The 16,971-nt window shown below is 48.4% G+C and overlaps 1 protein-coding gene and 1 long non-coding RNA gene across 7 annotated transcripts; one reads left to right on the top strand and one right to left on the bottom strand.

The window, feature by feature from the left end:
- Nucleotides 1-1,098: 1,098 nt before the first annotated feature.
- Nucleotides 1,099-2,763, bottom strand: SOX21 (SRY-box 21). Its single transcript, NM_001396674.1, has one exon. The coding sequence runs from the start codon at nt 2,447-2,449 to the stop codon at nt 1,607-1,609; it is 843 nt and encodes a 280-aa protein (NP_001383603.1). The 5' UTR covers nt 2,450-2,763; the 3' UTR covers nt 1,099-1,606.
- Nucleotides 2,764-3,519: 756 nt separating this feature from the next.
- On the top strand, nt 3,520-16,038 carry LOC121108178. 6 transcript variants are annotated; one of them, XR_005842474.2, is made up of 5 exons: nt 3,520-5,091; nt 5,536-5,687; nt 5,789-6,888; nt 7,433-10,677; nt 12,463-16,038. It is a non-coding gene; the product is annotated as an uncharacterized LOC121108178 (long non-coding RNA). The 6 variants fall into 6 exon arrangements; XR_005842475.2 differs by having other exon boundaries at nt 5,789-7,540; nt 10,615-10,677; XR_005842473.2 differs by having other exon boundaries at nt 5,789-7,746; nt 10,615-10,677.
- Nucleotides 16,039-16,971: the final 933 nt, after the last annotated feature.

Below are 16,971 nucleotides of genomic sequence, written 5' to 3'. Positions count from 1 at the left end.
TGCAAAGCGGGGTGACGCCAAGCAGAAGCAGCGCTCGGGCACATCCCGCTCCCGCAGCGCCGCTGGGAACCCATTAAACGCTGCCACCGGGCTCAGCGCACTCCGTGAACTCTCTGCTGCCGTCCACGAACGCTTACGAATGCTTTGGTTTTTAAGATAACACAACGTGGCCTTTTTTTTTTTTTTTTTCCTCCCCTTTCTTTTTTTTTAATCTTCTTTCCTATTCGCGATTAAAAATAGTGATAAATCAGTTGTTGGGTTTTTTTGTTGTTTTTTTTTTTGGCTCGGGATAACAATGGCCCGATTTAGATATCCCCGTCAATCTATTCAGGATGAAACAAAGAGCGCCTTGAGGACACCGTACACCTCAGCCGGGGCGGCGCGGAGGGGGCGATGCGATGGGAGCTGCGAGGAACGCCACGAGAACGAGAGGGGTTCTCCTTTCCCTGCTTCAGGCTTTATTTAAACTCTTTGTTCAAAAACGAACAGAGTGGCAAAGTCGGAATCTAATGCACAGATATCGCTCAGACGTCTAACTTTTAAATTAGAAGGTCACACAAGAAAACCATTTACACGTAAATGTTAAAACCAATACTTAATCTTTGTTTTCTTTCTTCCCGCTGTCGTTTTTTTTTTTTACTTTATATTACATAAAGCCAAAATGAAACTAAATACAGGTTAGCCAGCTTCATTCACAACCATTAGTCAAAATATACACATTACAAAAGTAAACCGAAAAGAACTCTATAAACCGATGGAGGATTCCCCTCTAAAATTTGTGTTCCGGTTTCGAATCGTCATTTGCAATTGAATTGCGGTCGCTCTAAAATCAGCTAAACGGGATAAAGGGGGGGTCGGGAGGGGGGGTTCTCCGAGACACAGTGACACACTCCGTGGTGGCGGGGACGGGGTTTCTTTAAATGAGAAATACTCTTCCGTCAAAGCAAAGCTCTGCTTCAGTTCAGCTACATAATAAATAGATAATTAGCACTCAGACAAAAAAGTCTGATTTAACCTTAGATCATATCGCGAGCCCCGAACGGTCCCGCAATATGTTTATTCCCTTTGAAAGGCATTCCATCACTTTTTTTTTTTTTCTTTTTTTTTTTTTCTTTTCTTTCCCTTTTTCTTCAGCTTCAAACCGACTCGACCGTGGGCAAAGGAAGCGACAGACTTTCCGATCCGAGACCTAACGTTGCCACAGACATTGACACATGTACAGTCCCGGGCTGACACCCCCGGAGCGGAGCGGCACCGCCTCAACCGCTGCCCCCGTAGGGAACCGTCCCGGGGGAACGCCGCATCCCCGCGCGGCCCTTCCCGAGCCCACGTCCCCGAGGAAGCACTTTTCGAGGGGACGGACGGGAGGGGGAAGGAAGGGGGGAGGGGGGGTGGGGGGAGGTTGGGGTTTTTTTTTTGTTTTGGTCTTTTTTTTTTTTTTTTTTGTCTTTTTTTTTTTTCTTCCCCTTTTTCTCATTCCCTCTCAGCTCGGCTATCCGCATGCAACACACACACGAGCTCGAGGCGGGGCGGCGCGCAACAGGTCGGCGGCGGCCCCGCCGCTCCCCGCCCGCTCCCCCCCCGGGGCAGCGGCTCACAGCGCGGGTCATAGCGCGGCGGCGTAGGCCGCGGGGTACGGGTCCAGCTGGGGCTTGCCCATGCCCGGCAGGAGGATGTAGGCCAGCGGAGGCTGCAGCCCGGGCCCGGGCCAGGCGCTGCAGTTGCAGGGGATCATGTAGCCCGGGTTGCCGGGGGACGGGTGCGAGTGCGTGTGCCCCCCGGCGGCGGCGGCCGCGGCGGCGGCGGCGGCGGCGGCCCCGTGGAAGGCTCCCGCCCCGCCGGCGCCGGGGTAGCCCAGCGAGGAGGCGTAGGGCAGCGCCGAGCCCGCCGACGACGACGAGGAGATCTCGGCCATCTTGGAGCCCAGGTCCAGCAGCGAGTAGGGGCCGCCCGCGGCGGCGGCGGCGGCGGCGGCGGCCGCGGCGGCGGCCGACTGCGGGAAGAAGACGCGCGCGGCGGCGGCGGCGGCGGCGGCGGCCGCCTTCTCGGGGTTGCCCAGCAGCGAGTCGGGCCCCAGCCCGCCCGCAGCCCCGCCGTGCAGCGCCGCCGCCTTCAGCCCGTGCGGGGGCTCGTGCTCGGCCACGGCGCCCAGCCCGTAGGGCACGGGGAAGGCGAACTTGTCCTTCTTGAGCAGCGTCTTGGGCTTGCGGCGCGGCCGGTACTTGTAGTCGGGGTGCTCCTTCATGTGCATGGCCCGCAGCCGCTTGGCCTCGTCGATGAAGGGCCGCTTCTCCGCCTCGCTCAGCAGCTTCCACTCGGCGCCCAGCCGCTTGCTGATCTCCGAGTTGTGCATCTTGGGGTTCTCCTGGGCCATCTTCCGCCGCTGCGCCCGCGACCACACCATGAAAGCGTTCATCGGTCTCTTGACGTGGTCCACCGGCTTGGACATGGTGTCCCGCCGCCCGCACTCCTCCTCCTCGGCCGGCTCCGGCTCCGGCTCCGGCTCCGCGGCCGCGCCGCGCTCCGCTCCGCCCCAGTCAATCTCGGCGGCTCCGGGCGCGGGGCGCTGCGGGCGGGACGGGTGCCGGTACCCGCCTCGGAGCCTCTCTCCGCGCCGCCGCCCGCCGGGCCAGGGTTCGTCCTCGACGGGGCGGCGGTCAGCGGCCGCCCGCAGCCATGGCCGCCCGCGGAGCGCGCTGCGGGGCCGGCGGCGGCGGCGGCGGCGGCTCGGGCGCTGCGGGGGCCCCGGGGCGCCGCGCTCACAGCCGCCGCGCTCCGCCCGCGGGGCCGCGCCGGGCCGCCCGCCCCGCGCACATACTCGCCGCCGCCGGGCGCCGCGGCCTCCTCCACCCGCCGCTCTCCAACTCGGGCGAGTTTCGGGCGGGCTGCGGGGCGCTCCTCCCGCCGCGCGGCTCCACCGCCCGCGCTCCCCCTTCTCCGGGAGCCGCCAGGTCTCTCTGGGTTTTCTTGGCCGCCGGCTCGGAGGGGCGGCGGGGCGGGAGGGAGCGGCGGGGGGCGGGCCCCTCTCGGAAACGCCCGGCCCGGCGCTGCGCCCGCCGCCGCCCCCTCTTCTGCTTCTTCTTCTTCTACTCCTACTCCTTCTCCTTCTTCTTCTTCCTCCTCCTCCTCCTCCTCCTCCCGCCGCGCGGCGCAGCTCTACGCACGCCCCCGCGCCGCCCCGCGCTATATCCCCGCTGCCTCCCGCCGCCGCGCGCCGCGGGAGGGGCGGGGCTTCCGCGCGGGGAGGGGCGGGGCGGGGCTCTGACCACGCCCCCGGGGCTCGGAGGGGGCGGGGCCGGCTTCGCGCATGCGCGCTGCCGCGGGTGCCCGGCGGCTCCCGGGGAGCGTCGCCCGACAGCCGCGCGGTGCCGCGCGCGGGGGCGGCTAAAGGCGTCCGCCGGTCGTCCGGCTGCCGGAGCAGCGTCCCGAGAGGGAGCTCCGCCGGGATCCCCGGTCGGGACGAGCGCGGCCGTTTCTGCGCGGAGCGCCGTCGGCGGGCGGCTCGCGGGGCTCCCCTCCGCGCCTCTTCGCCGCCCGCCCGCACGGGGCCGCCCCGTCGGTCAGGGCTCGGCCCGTCGGCGCTCCGCACGCAGCCCGGAGCTCTGACCGCCCGCTGTGCTGTGAGGAAGCACCGGCCGGAACTCTCGCGTTTAACTCTTAACACGGGCCCGCAGCCGCGACAAAAGTTCCGAGCGGCTGTTCCGAGCGGCGCGGAGCACCCGCGGGCGGTTGGGCTGCCGTCAGCGGTTCGCAGCCCGGGCTTAGGAGCGCTGTTCTCAGCCGTCGTTCGAGCGGGGGAAGCGAGCTCTTATCCCAACCGCTCGAATGCGACGCGACGGCAGCGCCCTCCTCACGGGTGTCCGCCGCCGGCAGCCCTCGGGTCGGCCGCGGCACGGAGACTTCACCCATCAGCCCTCGGTTCACTGCACGGACCGAAAGCTTCGAACGGCTCCGTAGCGGCTCGCGGCTATTTTCCCCATTACAAACGAAACGCTCCGTTCGAAGCTCTCGCTCCCGAAGCGCCTTTTCCCTCCTAACGGCCGGGCGGTAACGCCTGGCTCCTGAGCCGAAGACCCGACGCGGTTATCTCTGCAGCACGAAGCGATCGGGAACGCCTCTCGGTCCCTTCTCGGAGCCAAGCGGCGGAGACGCGGCCACCGCCGAGCCCCGACGGGGCGCGGAGCTCCGTGCTGCTGGCTGAGCTCCCGGCGGGTTAAGCCGCCGCCGCAGCCGGGCGAGGTGTCGACGGTTGGCGTTGTCGATACGCTGCCCACCCGACCGCGGGTCAATTGGCATTTGCCTGCCTTTGACCTGGCGCTTCTGACGCGCGCACATTGAAGGGCGCGATCTTTCCCTCTGTTGTAAGGGATAGAAAACGAGCGGATGCGCTGTGGCTGAACAAGACATTCCAGAATACAGCTCTGTATCCCGCCGAGAGAGACCCTGAAATATTCGGGGTGAGGGCATCTCCCCCGCTGTATCCCCGTTCGGCCCCTGCGGGGTCCCTCTCTGGAGCACCCTTCGCCCAACCCGAGCATCCCCCCGCGCCTCTCTCTGCTCCCGGGCAGCCACGCTTTGGAAGCTGCTTTATTTCAAAGGCAGCTTTAAAGCGAGTTTCGAGGAAGCCGCCTCCTTTCCTCCTAATTTTGATTTGAGCTTCACAACGGGGTGGCGAGCGAAGGAGATAAACAGTAGGTGAAGAACGGTGGTGAGCCCGATAGCGATCTGCACCTAATCGTTCCGACTGCGTGCGCGGCTGACTCAGCGCCTCGTTGCTCTGTGCTTAGAGAGCCGCAGCGCGTTTACACGGCTTTGTTTGTGCTCCCCGGCGTTTCCACACGCCGACTTGGAAGCTGGCGTTTTAGGTAGCAGCCACCGATTCCGCATCGCTTTCAGCCGTCCAAAGTTGCCGGGCGCGCCGCTTGTCTCAGTGACACCGGCACGATCGCTGCTCCCACCCCGTGCGGAGCCACTGAGACCCTCTTACAACGTGGAGCACACCTGGAGTTAAGAGAGTTTTAAGCCTGTCCTTATCGCGCACGGCGCGCTGCGTTCACCCATTTGCTCTCAGACAGCGCTTTTGAACGCTCGGTATTCTTATTTTTCAATGACATTCGCTTATTATTAGAGCAGCTGGTAGCCCCAGTGAAGTGCCTGGCAAAGGGCTCCATCGTAAAACACTGCTTTCTAAGTTTATAGTTTCTAATTTGGCTGTGAAAGTGTGATTCTGGCTGCAATTTGGCACTCAAGTGCTCAGCTGGAGTGTAAACTTCTCATAATAAAAACACTGGTTTAGTGGGTTTGCTGTTTTAAGTTATAAGAGATTTAACGAAGTTTTGACTAGTTTTGGAAGCCCAGAGAGGTCTTTCTATTTAAATTAGTAAACGTTATGATTTTGGTAAGGGTAGGGTACGTTCTGCGCCTTTTTTTTTTTTTATGATAATAATAATAATAATTATTATTATTATTGTGATTTAATGTGCAATTATTTTTAAGGCAAGCTAATGCTTCAGGTCTTTATCTCTGTGCTTTCAGATCCCGAAATTGCTCCTGCAGGAACACCAGAGGCAGGACTTGCACAGCAGCTGCTGGCAGCTCTGGGCAGAGGGTGCTGATGGGGTCTCGACTACTTCCAGCCATAAAGAAAAGTTCACAACGCAGCCCATCTCGACTTGCAAAGAGACAAAGTAAAATCTGGCTAAATTTGCCTGCATTCCATTTGTAAGCCAGGCTATTCTTATGTACTTTTCTAACTCATTTTTTTTCTCCTGCTTTTTTACCCTACTAGTTCGCAGAGATGATGCAGCCTGGGAACGCTGATAAGAACAGCAGACAAAGATGTCATTGAGTTAAAAAAAGAGTTGGGGTGGTTCCTTGCTAGGACCTGAACACCAAATGACTATTGCCTAGGATCCAAAGGGGAGACTTAAGCTTGCTGCAGAATTCCTGGTCAGACTTGGATGGTCCAGAACTGGCAGCCAAATGCCTCTTGAGCACAAAGCCGATCAGGACGTGTAAGCTTCCCTCCCTTCTCTCAAGTGCCAAAATCAGAGTGGATGGAGACTGCTGACTGCCTCGGGTCCAGGCTTTCCTGCTGGAGAAGTTGCCTCTAGCTTTTATTCAAGAGAATTCATTTTGTCCAAACGAGTGAACCTTCACATCGCTCCCATCTCTGTCTTGTACAGGCTTTATGGTGTGGTTCAATAGCTCACGGTTAGGAAAGAAGAAGGTGTCTTCCCATTCTACAGGATTCTTCTACAAGCTCTTCAAATGTCACTCGGCAAAGATCAGGAATCCTTCACTGACGTCCCCACAGTCTGGGCTGCTCTCACTCACCCACATTCTGCCCCTTTCTGTTGTCCCGTGGATGGCTAAGAAGCGGGGGCTGAGTGCCCTCTAATCCAGTGGTTAAGGGCCTCACTGTGGAACGATAAATCAGATTGTACGTTCTTGCAGTAGGTCGTGAAGCTTTTTAACCAGGAGATCTTTTCAGAGGCGGAGAGATCTCTAAAGATTTTTACGTTTAAATTCAATTTCAGTTTTAAACTGCCCCCGAGTTTGTCTTCACGTTTCACTTCTTCAGGCTGTCCAGCAGGCATAGATGATGATTATTATTTTTTTTTGCCCTGGAATAAAAACATTTTAATGACCAGTTTTGTTCAGGGATGATTCATACTCTTAAACCACCCAAGGTTGTTCTCTTAGTCACGGGTGTTAGACAGGTCCCAAAAAATCCATGCCATTTTGAAGACAAGGTCTTCGATTTCACTGGATAAGATTGTGGTTTGGATACCTCTGGCAGGCACTTCAGGATACCTAAGTGTGCACAAGGAGACTAAAAAGACGAGTTAAGTGTTTAGGCTGTTCCCTTCTGAAGAAAAGCAAAGTGTAAGTCTTTGCCTTTTCACTCTAATGACTTTTTAGGTTGACTACAAACAAAACAGGAGACCCTTAATGGAAGGAATTTATGTCCCCTTTACTGAACATAAATTCATAGCCTTTTCTTCTATATGGACAGTATCTTGCTTATCTGTAAGACTGTCTGGGTTCTGTTCAATTATGAAGAACCAAAATACCGAAGTCACTCAGGGAAGGTCAAAGTTAATGGTCATGAGCCACTTCAGGTGGCCAAGTGACAGAGGATGTCTGTGCCTACATTGTATACCGACATTAGTACCCGCACCTACATTTTAGTTCAGATCAGCAGTGCAACAGCTTTGCAAGAACATCTCTTCACCCACTGCACTTTGGTTTCCACTGAGCAGTTTCAGATGAGACCAAATTGGAAGATGCCCTTCTGCTGCCAATGGGAGTGCTGTGCGAGAAGAGTTCAGCCTACATCAGCTGGATCCAGAGACTGTAAAATCAGTGTTATTTGGGACTCTTGATTCAGACAGCTGACAGTTACACTTTTTGTATCCATTTCTTTCAGGTGCTTCAGGAATGAGCTTTCCTACCTCTGGACAGTGACAGAACACTTCTGCTCCTACATGATGAGTGTTCTGCTGGGAAAGGAGTCCCTCCACTTTGTGGTTGCTCTGTGAGTTATCTTTTGGCATAAGAAGTCAAAAAAATGGGGATTGAAGAGTTCTTGGTTGCCTGGCCTGCATCCTTATCCCAGCCTTCAGAATTCTGCTAGACTTTGTATTGTCCTCACAACATACTTCTAACGGTCTTCAGCAGGATATGTAATAACTCCCATTGACATGGACATTGAACTAAAGCTAACAGTTTTAGGGTTCTCAGGTCAGTTGAATAGTTAACTCTTCTTGTGCTGACATATTAACACATTACCTAGACTGTTTTTTTTTCTCACTCAAGTGTACTTACAGTAATTTCAATAATAATATTTGCTATACATTTTTTAATTTACATCCAATTGTAGATTTTCTTTTCTCTGTCTCTCATTTTCTTTATCAGTAATATATTGTTTTGAATAATTTGTACCTGTGTGTGCTTGAAAGGTGTGTGCAATCATATAATGACAGGGAAACATTAATATTAATAATAGTTGCATAACACTGAGCATTTTTACCAGAAAAAAAAAAAAAAGAAAAGGTAGCCCCTTCATCATTGTAAGTGGTTTTGGTGGAGTGTTTTGTCTGATACTGGACTTCAGTGGATAGATTTGTAGAGCCTCCCCTTGCCTGGAGAGGCTGTGGGAAAAGTGAAGTGTACTAAGAACAGGTTAGACTAATTTGGCAAGGTTGTCAATGCCTTACAACAGGAGTTCTCTTCTGCCTGGCTTTGTATGAGTCTACGACATGGGAATATTCAAACTGAAGTTTAACTCATTTCTTCCTGAACTGAGATCACCACTGAGATCACACCCCTCCGAGTCCCAGTGTTCTGCCCATTGGTATCCCATGTCTTCGCTCTTCCTCTCCTACCAATGCTTGTGACCAGCAGCATGGCCACCATGCTGCCCCGCTGCCTGAAATGCTCATGTATGCCATCATCTCCTCTCAGTGCAGCGGGTGGGAACCCTGCTTCAGTGCCTGAAATGGGCTAAGTCTATCTTGCCTATCTTCTCCCTTGCACAATCCCATGAACTAGGATTTTAAATTTGGTGATGAAAATTCGTCTCAGTATGCAAACAAAAGGTACTTCTTTCATAGACATACTGAAGAAATGGTTCCCTTTATTTATTTGGCACTGATGTCATCTACCTTAGCAAAAATCTTTTAATTATCTATGGAAAGTCCTTTTCTTGAAATAGCATTGTTATCATTTTCATTTTATAACTTCTCTGTTTTGTTTCAACTCCCAACTGAAAACACATTTGCTGCATCGTTTGAACCTTATTTTCTCTTCTTACTGCTTTCACCAGATCTATAATTATATTTAATTTCATAAATTAGAGTATGTCGTTTATATTAAAATTTACATATAAGCTATTTGAATTGCATAATGCTACGCAGCGTGAAAAAAAGTGAGTGTTAGATAGTATTGGCAAAAAACTGTCAATGGTGTAACAAGTCAGTGACAAACTCGGTCCTTGGTACAACATTTTTTTGGCGTGTTTTAGCCTGTACTAGGCAAGGAAGTTTGTAATATTTACAGAAATACTTCTTTCCATAATAATCTCCCAAGTGAGGATGCTTATTATCAGTGATGTAAAAGATAAAGGCAGTTTTCATTAGCGTTTCATATTGAAAAAACAACTTTTGTTACCGATTCTATAGAAAGAGTAAGAGAGCAGAACATACATTAAGCAGTAGATCTCTAAATTTGCAATTATTTTTCTTGTGTTTTACCAAATGCTGTTTATAGGAAATGAGTAAGGTCATGCCAAAAATTCTCATTTGCCCAGAAAGTAAATGACTCATACTTGTGTCTTCTAAAAGACCCAAAAAGAATTAAACACGGATCTTTTAAAGTACGAGGGTGTCTTACTTCCATCGATTTTAATTCCCTCAAGTAGATTCAATGGGATTTTATGTCCTGAATTCCTTGAAAATATCTGCATACTCTGAATGGAATCGGCCCAAAGCACATTTATGCCTTATGATAGAAACAGATTGTTGTATTGTTTCTTGTTCGCCCCCCTCCAGTTTTTTAATGCTTCAAGTGTTTTCCAGCTAGGATGGTTATACAATGGTTGTAACAAAAGCTATATAAAGTTCATTTTTCTTAGATCTATCTGGGCCTTTACTCCATTTTGCAAGTAGAGTGCCAGTCCTTCCGGCACCTGAACTCATTGCCTTAAAGTAAGCTAGTATGTGACCATGTAGCTTCTCTATGCCAGCTGCCTGTGTGCATGCTCTTACTCTGATAAATACAGGAGGAAGAAAGTAAAGAAATCTAGAAATTATCATCCAGAGGAAAAAAGTACATGCCTCCCCCCCACATGCTATAAGTTAAGAATGAGGGAGAACTGGCATTTACAGTGGAGTAGATTTTATCCTATGAATTTAGTTCACAGGGATTTGAGCTTACTGTAGAAGAGGGCAGCTCTTCTTGTAGAAAACTTGTAGATAGCCTAGCTGTGGCCTCTTGCTGAAAGGCTGGGACTCTGATTTCTATTTTGCAATACACAGGAGGATACCAAAGGACACCTTAGCTACAAAATACTCTCACTTCCTTTGCTTTTCACCAAAACCCAACCTATCTTAGCATAGGTACTTTTTTTTAAAGTGATTTAACAATTAAAGTTGTTAGATGCCAGAAAAAAAATAATTAATAATTTTCTGTACTGCTATAATCCTATTACAAAAATGTGCTGCAAATGTACTCATTAGATCTGCCAATGAATTTGACCAACAAAACACCATGTACTTTCACCTGCTTAAATTGAAATCAGTTGAAAATATCTGTGAAGCTCTTATCTGTCAGTAGAACCAGGCTTTAAAACATCATTTGTGAAAACACGAATGCAAAGTATGATCCCAGTCTACGAAAATTAATGTAAATGTTCCCGTCGACACATGGAAAATGTGAAACTTGTGTCCTTTTCTTCTGTTGGCCATTCAATGGACAAGTAAAGTGCCTTCATGTTTCCCATACAATCCACATCAGCATTAATTAATGTTGAGATTTTCTGGAATAGAACTGTGATGGTTTTTTGTTTTGTTTTGTGGTTTTTGTTTGTTTGTTTGTTTGTTTTCCCCTCAGGTTTCATGGGAATGACTTGAGAGTACTAACAATAAGCTTGGATCTACCAGTGCAGAAAGATAGGTAGGTAGGAAATAAGAAATAGTTCACTCATTTGTTGAAACAGTGATCTGAATCATAGCAAATACTGAAAGCATTCTTCTTTATCTGAAGACTTCATTCAGCGTCCACTGAAACACATCCTAAGCTGATTCCCAGGTTGATTGAAGGCAGGCAGTAAATCAAAATGGTCAAACCAACACTTTTGACACCACTGTTGAGTTCAGATCTTCTTAGGTAAAAGGCCAGTTCATTAAACCACTTTGTTGTCAGTCACCTATTCTTTGCTTATCTCTTGCTCTGTTTAATGGCATGACTGGTTATCTTAAAGATAAGGAGTCAGTTGAACTTTCAGTTCGTACCATTGCAGGAAAGACTGGAAGTGCATAATCCCTTCCCTTCAAGAGAATGAATCCCTTTCTCTTTGTCTCCTGGATGTGTTAGTACTATCCCTTCAAACACTCATATGCTTATAGATGTTTTGATTTTCATAGAGGAAGAGATGAGTATAACACGGGAGTTTTGCCTCAAAGTGTAGATGCAATTAGTTTACTTTGGCTCACAGCTCACAGAGTTTAAGACAAAACAATAAATTAAAACCAGCAGGATTCCTTCGGGCACTCTGACGTTTTTCTTTCTCTTTTTTCCTTTTCCTTTTTGTATTTAACAGGAGGTGGCGGTTGTAACATTTACAAAATAATAAGTACAATAGGTTGACATTGTGATATGATTACTTATGTAAGTGCTTAGACATACAAATACCTAAACACTAATGTCATTACTGGGAGTCATGGCAGCTACTCCAGCCAAGTTAATAAAAGATCATTACTATAACTATCTACGCAGGACTGAACACGATGGGGAATCTGGGATATGGGAAGCCTAACAATACCAAATGCACCAAAACTTTATGCTTTGTGTATCTGTGGGCACGTGCTTATTCTAACAAGTAATCAGAAATAATTAAATGGGTACTTTATCTGTAGGGGTTCTTAGAGCTAAAATTGCTGTAGAAAATATTGCCTCTCTCCTCTTGGTATTTTGTGTCCTTATTTTCTCTGTTGAGGAAGCTCAGCACAGTTAATTTAAGCGCGATTCCTCTGTAGTTTACATGCTCCTGCATCTTAACATACAGATGTAAATATCTGGGTGTGAACTTGCCAGGTATTATATACAGCTGACACAAACAACCTAACCAGATAGTTCTGTGAAGATAACAAACTCATTTCTGTATTGGTTGGGAATTAGGACTCAGGTGAATGTTGCTCTTTAATGATTATTTATTTAAATCGGTCTCACTCATGCAGAGAACCGCTCCTAGGCTATGGCTGACTGGACAAACTTCACAAATCAGACAAAACATTAGAGCTGGAAGTCTCACTAACCTTCCATACCTAACCTTCCCCTCCCCCCACTCCCCCAAACCAGGATTTTTCCACTGTGTTACTCTATCATTCATTCTTTGCAACCAGAAAGAGCCTGCAAAAACAAGCCTTGCCGTGTTATGCAAGGACCAATGAATCTCAGTTCTGGCAGGTCAGAGGGGAAGTAAATATCAAAGTGAATATTTAAGCTGTATCAGTAAGTATGCCTCCCCGAATAGGCCTGTTTCCAACCTACCCACTGCATTTTTAGACAGTATCTTCTCTGAGCTCTTTGACACAAGGAGAGCAGCTGGCCCTGAATTAACGAGGATCAATTCCACTTAAGGCACCTGATAAAATGAATATTTCCTACTGAGGGATGCAGGTATTATAGCTTGAGAACCCACGTGGTAGGAACCTGACTCCTGTCTCCTGTCTCTTCCAGAACCTGTCTCTTCCTGCTCTTCACCAGCACTAAAAGCTGTGGTCAGATTAGTCAGATGATCCAGATGAAAGCTAACAGACCAAAAAAGAAGACTTCAGTTTTTACCAGCCACACAAACATCCATTCGTTTGTGAATGCGGGTGTATGAGAAGCAGGGATAGGATGAAGTCAAAGAGAAAGACAGGACCTTCCATTTCAGCAGTGTCTCTGTCTGGAATCAGCTAAGATACCCATGAAATCTCATCCCGTGTGACAGACAGAAATTCAAACAAGGAATCACAGAATTGTAGGAGTTGGAAACAAAGACGACCTGTTTACCTATTGGAGAGTAAAGCTGGGATGGATTTTGAATTATCATGAAGTTAAATTCTCCATTGAGAGAGAAACAACGCTAGCAGCAGCTCACAAAGGCCAGCAGTCCTGCTGATCATGTTTTTAAATGCCCTGGTGGCATCTGTGAATTAAGCATTTCCTTTTTTTGCTTTGCGGCCAACGCATAGTACGTTGAAATCAGATAGATTTGGCATAGATCCATCGTCACTGGCTGTTTCTCTGTATACTATGTTTACTTAAGACAATGAAGTATTGGAGAAAGATGTTTGAGGCTGGTTGAGGAGTATTAAGTAATATGCCTGCTCACTACAGAGAAGGCTGTAATAAGCGTCCTCAGTCAATAGCTTCTGGCCTGGAACATGAACAGTGCTTGAATGGAGCCTAAAACTGCCATTTTACCTCCAGAAATGAAGAGAAAAAAAAATGATACTTCCATGTTCACCCTAGCCTTTCTGTCACCCAGTAGACTGGAGGGAAAGTTCCTACTGCAGTAGCATAGCTAGCCAGCAGGGGCAGCGGTGGCACAGGTAAAGGCTCCCAAAGAGACCTTTCGCTCTCTCCTTGCGCTGGTGGCTGTGCTAGTTGAGAAGTCCCTGTCAACTGGTCAGTCTGGAGATTTCATATGTTCAGAACCAGATGGGAGCTAGGGGGTATGCTCTCCTGATGTCGTTCCTCACCTTCCACACAGACAGATCTCCAAAGCTTGAACTTCCAAGTCACATCCCACCTCACGGTGCTTCCCACACTTTTCTTTCTGTGATCTCAGGCTCTTCACAGTCATAGAATCACAGAATGGCCTGGGTTGGAAGAGAGCTCAAGGATCATCACGTTCCAACCTACCTGTCATAGGCAGGATTGCCCACCACTAAATCAAGTACTAGGTCAGGTTCCTCAGGGCTCCATCCAACTTTGCTTCGAACACCTCCAGAGATGGGGCATCCACAGCCTCTCTGGGCAGCCTGTGCCAGCACCTCACCGCTCTCTCAGTAAAAAGCTTCCACCTGACATCTAATGTAATCTTCCCTCCTTTAGTTTAAAACCAGTCCCCCTTGTCCTGTAACTATCTATCAGTGCAAAAAAGTAGAGTTGCCTCCTGTTGCTAACCTCTCTTTAAACATTGGAACGCCGTATTCCACAGCCTTGTCTTCTCAAGACTGAACAAGCCCAGCTCCTTCAGTCTGTCTTCATAGGAGAGGTGCTCCAGCCCTCTGATCATCTTTGTGGCCCTCCTCTGGACCCTCTCCAAAAGCTCCACACCTTTCCTGTGTTGGGGGCCCCAGATCTGCACACAGTACTTCAGATAGGATGTCACAAGGGCAGAGTAGATAGGGACAGTCACCTCCCTCACTCTGCTGGCCACTCCTCTTCTGATGGAGAGCCCAGGATACCATTGGCCTTCAGGACTGCAATCGCACACTGCTGGCTCATGCTAAGTTTTTCATCTACCAGGACCACTGAGTCCTTCTCAGCAGATCTGCTCTCAAGGAGTTCTTCCAGTCTGTATACATGGGATTATCCTGACTCAAGTACAAAACCTTGCACATTGCTTTGTTGAACCTCACTGGTTCACATGGGCCCACCTTTTGAGTTTATCAAGGTCCCTCTGGATGGCATCCTTTTCTTCTGCCATGTCAACTGAACCACACAACTTCGTTTCATCAGAAAACGTGCTGAGAGTGCACTCGATCCCATCACCTGTGTCACTGATAAAGATGTTAAAGAGTACTAGTCCCAAGACAGACCCACGGGGGACACCACTTATCACCAACCTCCATCTGTACATACAGCTGTTGACCACAACCGTCTGGCTATGACATTCCATCCAAATTCTTTTCTGCTGAATAGTCCACCCTTCAAACCCATCTCTCTCAATTTAAAGATAAGGATGTGGCTGGGGACCATGTCAAAGGCTTTGGAGAAATCCAAGTAGATGACATCAGTTGCCTTCCCTTTATCCACCAATGCCATCCCTCCTAGAAGGCCACCAGATTGGTCAGGCACGATCTTCCCTTGGTGAAACCCTGCTGGCTGTCTCACCTGCTCATCTCTTAGGTGTCTTAACATGTCTTCCACGAGGATCTGTTTCATGATCTTTCCAGGCACAAAGGTGAGGCTCACCGGCCTGATGCTCATGCATTTCTGAGCTTCCGGCTCCTCTTAACTCCATGAGACCCTTTTCCAGGATTAAATAAACCCAACAGAGAGGAACATGCTTATCCATAGCACTGACATCTGTAAGAGGAAATTGCTGTAGTTTCACATATCTTAATAACTGAATATTTCATTAAGAGCCTGCATGTCTGGACACTCGATCAGATCCTCAGTGATCCAAATCTGTCAAGCTTCTATGGAGAAACCCCTGGCAATCACATTTTTTTATCTTAATCGACCCTTTGTCTCATTGTCTCTAACACCAATGAAACCACAAATGGTGCTCCAAGATCATTTGCCTTGATAAAAATGGTAGCAAATTTAAGAAACACAGATATGTAAGTCTTATTACAATCTTAATCAGTAGCACCCAAATCCAAACTGGAACCATTAGCCTTCAAGGACAGACTATTAAAATAGGTTCTCCACCTCAACAAGATAAACCTGTCCATAATTCATATTTGTTTCCATGAGTAAATCACTTTGATCTTGAATGCAGTCTTTCAACAAATCAGAACAACGAGAAGAAAAAAAAACAACCCCAAAACATAACTAAGTATTCATATGGATCACTAAGACAGTGTAAGTAAAGATATGAAGTTATGTACTGATGCTGCTACCTAGAAATGAAATGATTTGATTTCACTGTTGCTTGATCCTTAAACTTCAGTGTGAAACTCTACAGGAGTTTCTTCTGGAGATGGCTGTTTTTCTTCTGAATGAGGGCATCCACATGAGGGTTTAATGCATTGTAATTTATGTGCATTAATCCTACAGCCTCAGATCATAACACATTTCTTGACTGTCCCTAGTTAAACAAAACACATGTATTTATTTGTGATTGAAGTCATAGCTGTCTTTCCTAGCACTTGTAGGTGTGGCTTAATGTATTGTCTTGACGTGCGTGTCTTTCACAAGCCGCGGAGCGATGGCTAGTGTATGAGGCAGAGTGCTCCATCAGCTACTCCAGAAAGACGGAGCATACAGTCAAATAGCATTTCTATCCATGATTTCCAAAATTCCAAAGCTATTATGGCTTGCAGACAATGGCCTGTATTTATATTGAATAAAGTTTCGTTCTTCATGCTTCAAGTTATACACTATGTCAATTATGTAAAAATACTTGTTCTACATCTGTGGCGGTAATAATTTGTCTTTCACATCATAGACTGTTCTCTATCCCAAGTTGCATTCCTCGTGTTGTGGGTTGGGTGAAATGTCATTGAAGCTATGGGTGTAACCACCACCTTCTTTTAAGGCAGCTAAAAGAAACAGTTATGCTTCTCTGTGAAATAATAGCAACCTCCACCCCAAACAAAAACGCATGTTACTGATCAAAGTACACACATAGGCTGCACAGGCTGAATAGTGTAAGAGAGGGCTTTGGCTGACTGTTGTTTTTAATGGAGCAAGACATATACTTGTGTACATGTGACTGGAGTCCTGCAATGGATGACTATGAGCTCTTCAGAAGGAATAGGCAAGGAAGGAGGGTTGGTGGCATGGCTCTCTCTGTTAGAGAGTGTTTTGGTGTTGTTGAGCTTGGGGCTGGATATTATAAAGTTGAATATGGGTAAAGATCAAGGGGAGGGCTGACAAGGCAGACATCCTGGTGGGGGTCTGTTATGGAACACCTAACCAGGATGAAGAGACAGATAAGTCATTCTACAAACAGCTGGCAAAAGTTGCATGATTGCCAGCACTTGTTCTCAGGGGGACTTCAACTTACCTGATATATGCTGAAAATACAACAGAGCACAGAAGAAGCAGACTAGGAGGTTTCTAGAGTGTATAGAAGATAACTTCCTGATTCAGCTGGTAAGAGAGCCTACCAAGGGAGGGGCCCCACCTGATCTGCTGTTCACAAACAGAGAAGGAGTAGTGAGAGATGTGGAGGTTGGGAGCTGCCTGGGACAGAGTGGCCACAAAATGGTAGAGTTGTGTATTCTTGGTGAAGTAAGGAGGAAGGGCAGCAAAACTGCTACTTTGGACTATCAGAGGGTGGACTTTGAAGTGTTCAGGACA

Source organism: Gallus gallus, chromosome 1 (assembly GCF_016699485.2).
Source record: "Gallus gallus isolate bGalGal1 chromosome 1, bGalGal1.mat.broiler.GRCg7b, whole genome shotgun sequence".
In the NCBI taxonomy this organism is placed as follows: domain Eukaryota; kingdom Metazoa; phylum Chordata; class Aves; order Galliformes; family Phasianidae; genus Gallus; species Gallus gallus.
Note: the sequence above shows the minus strand (reverse complement) of the source record. Positions and strands in the feature narration are given on the sequence as shown.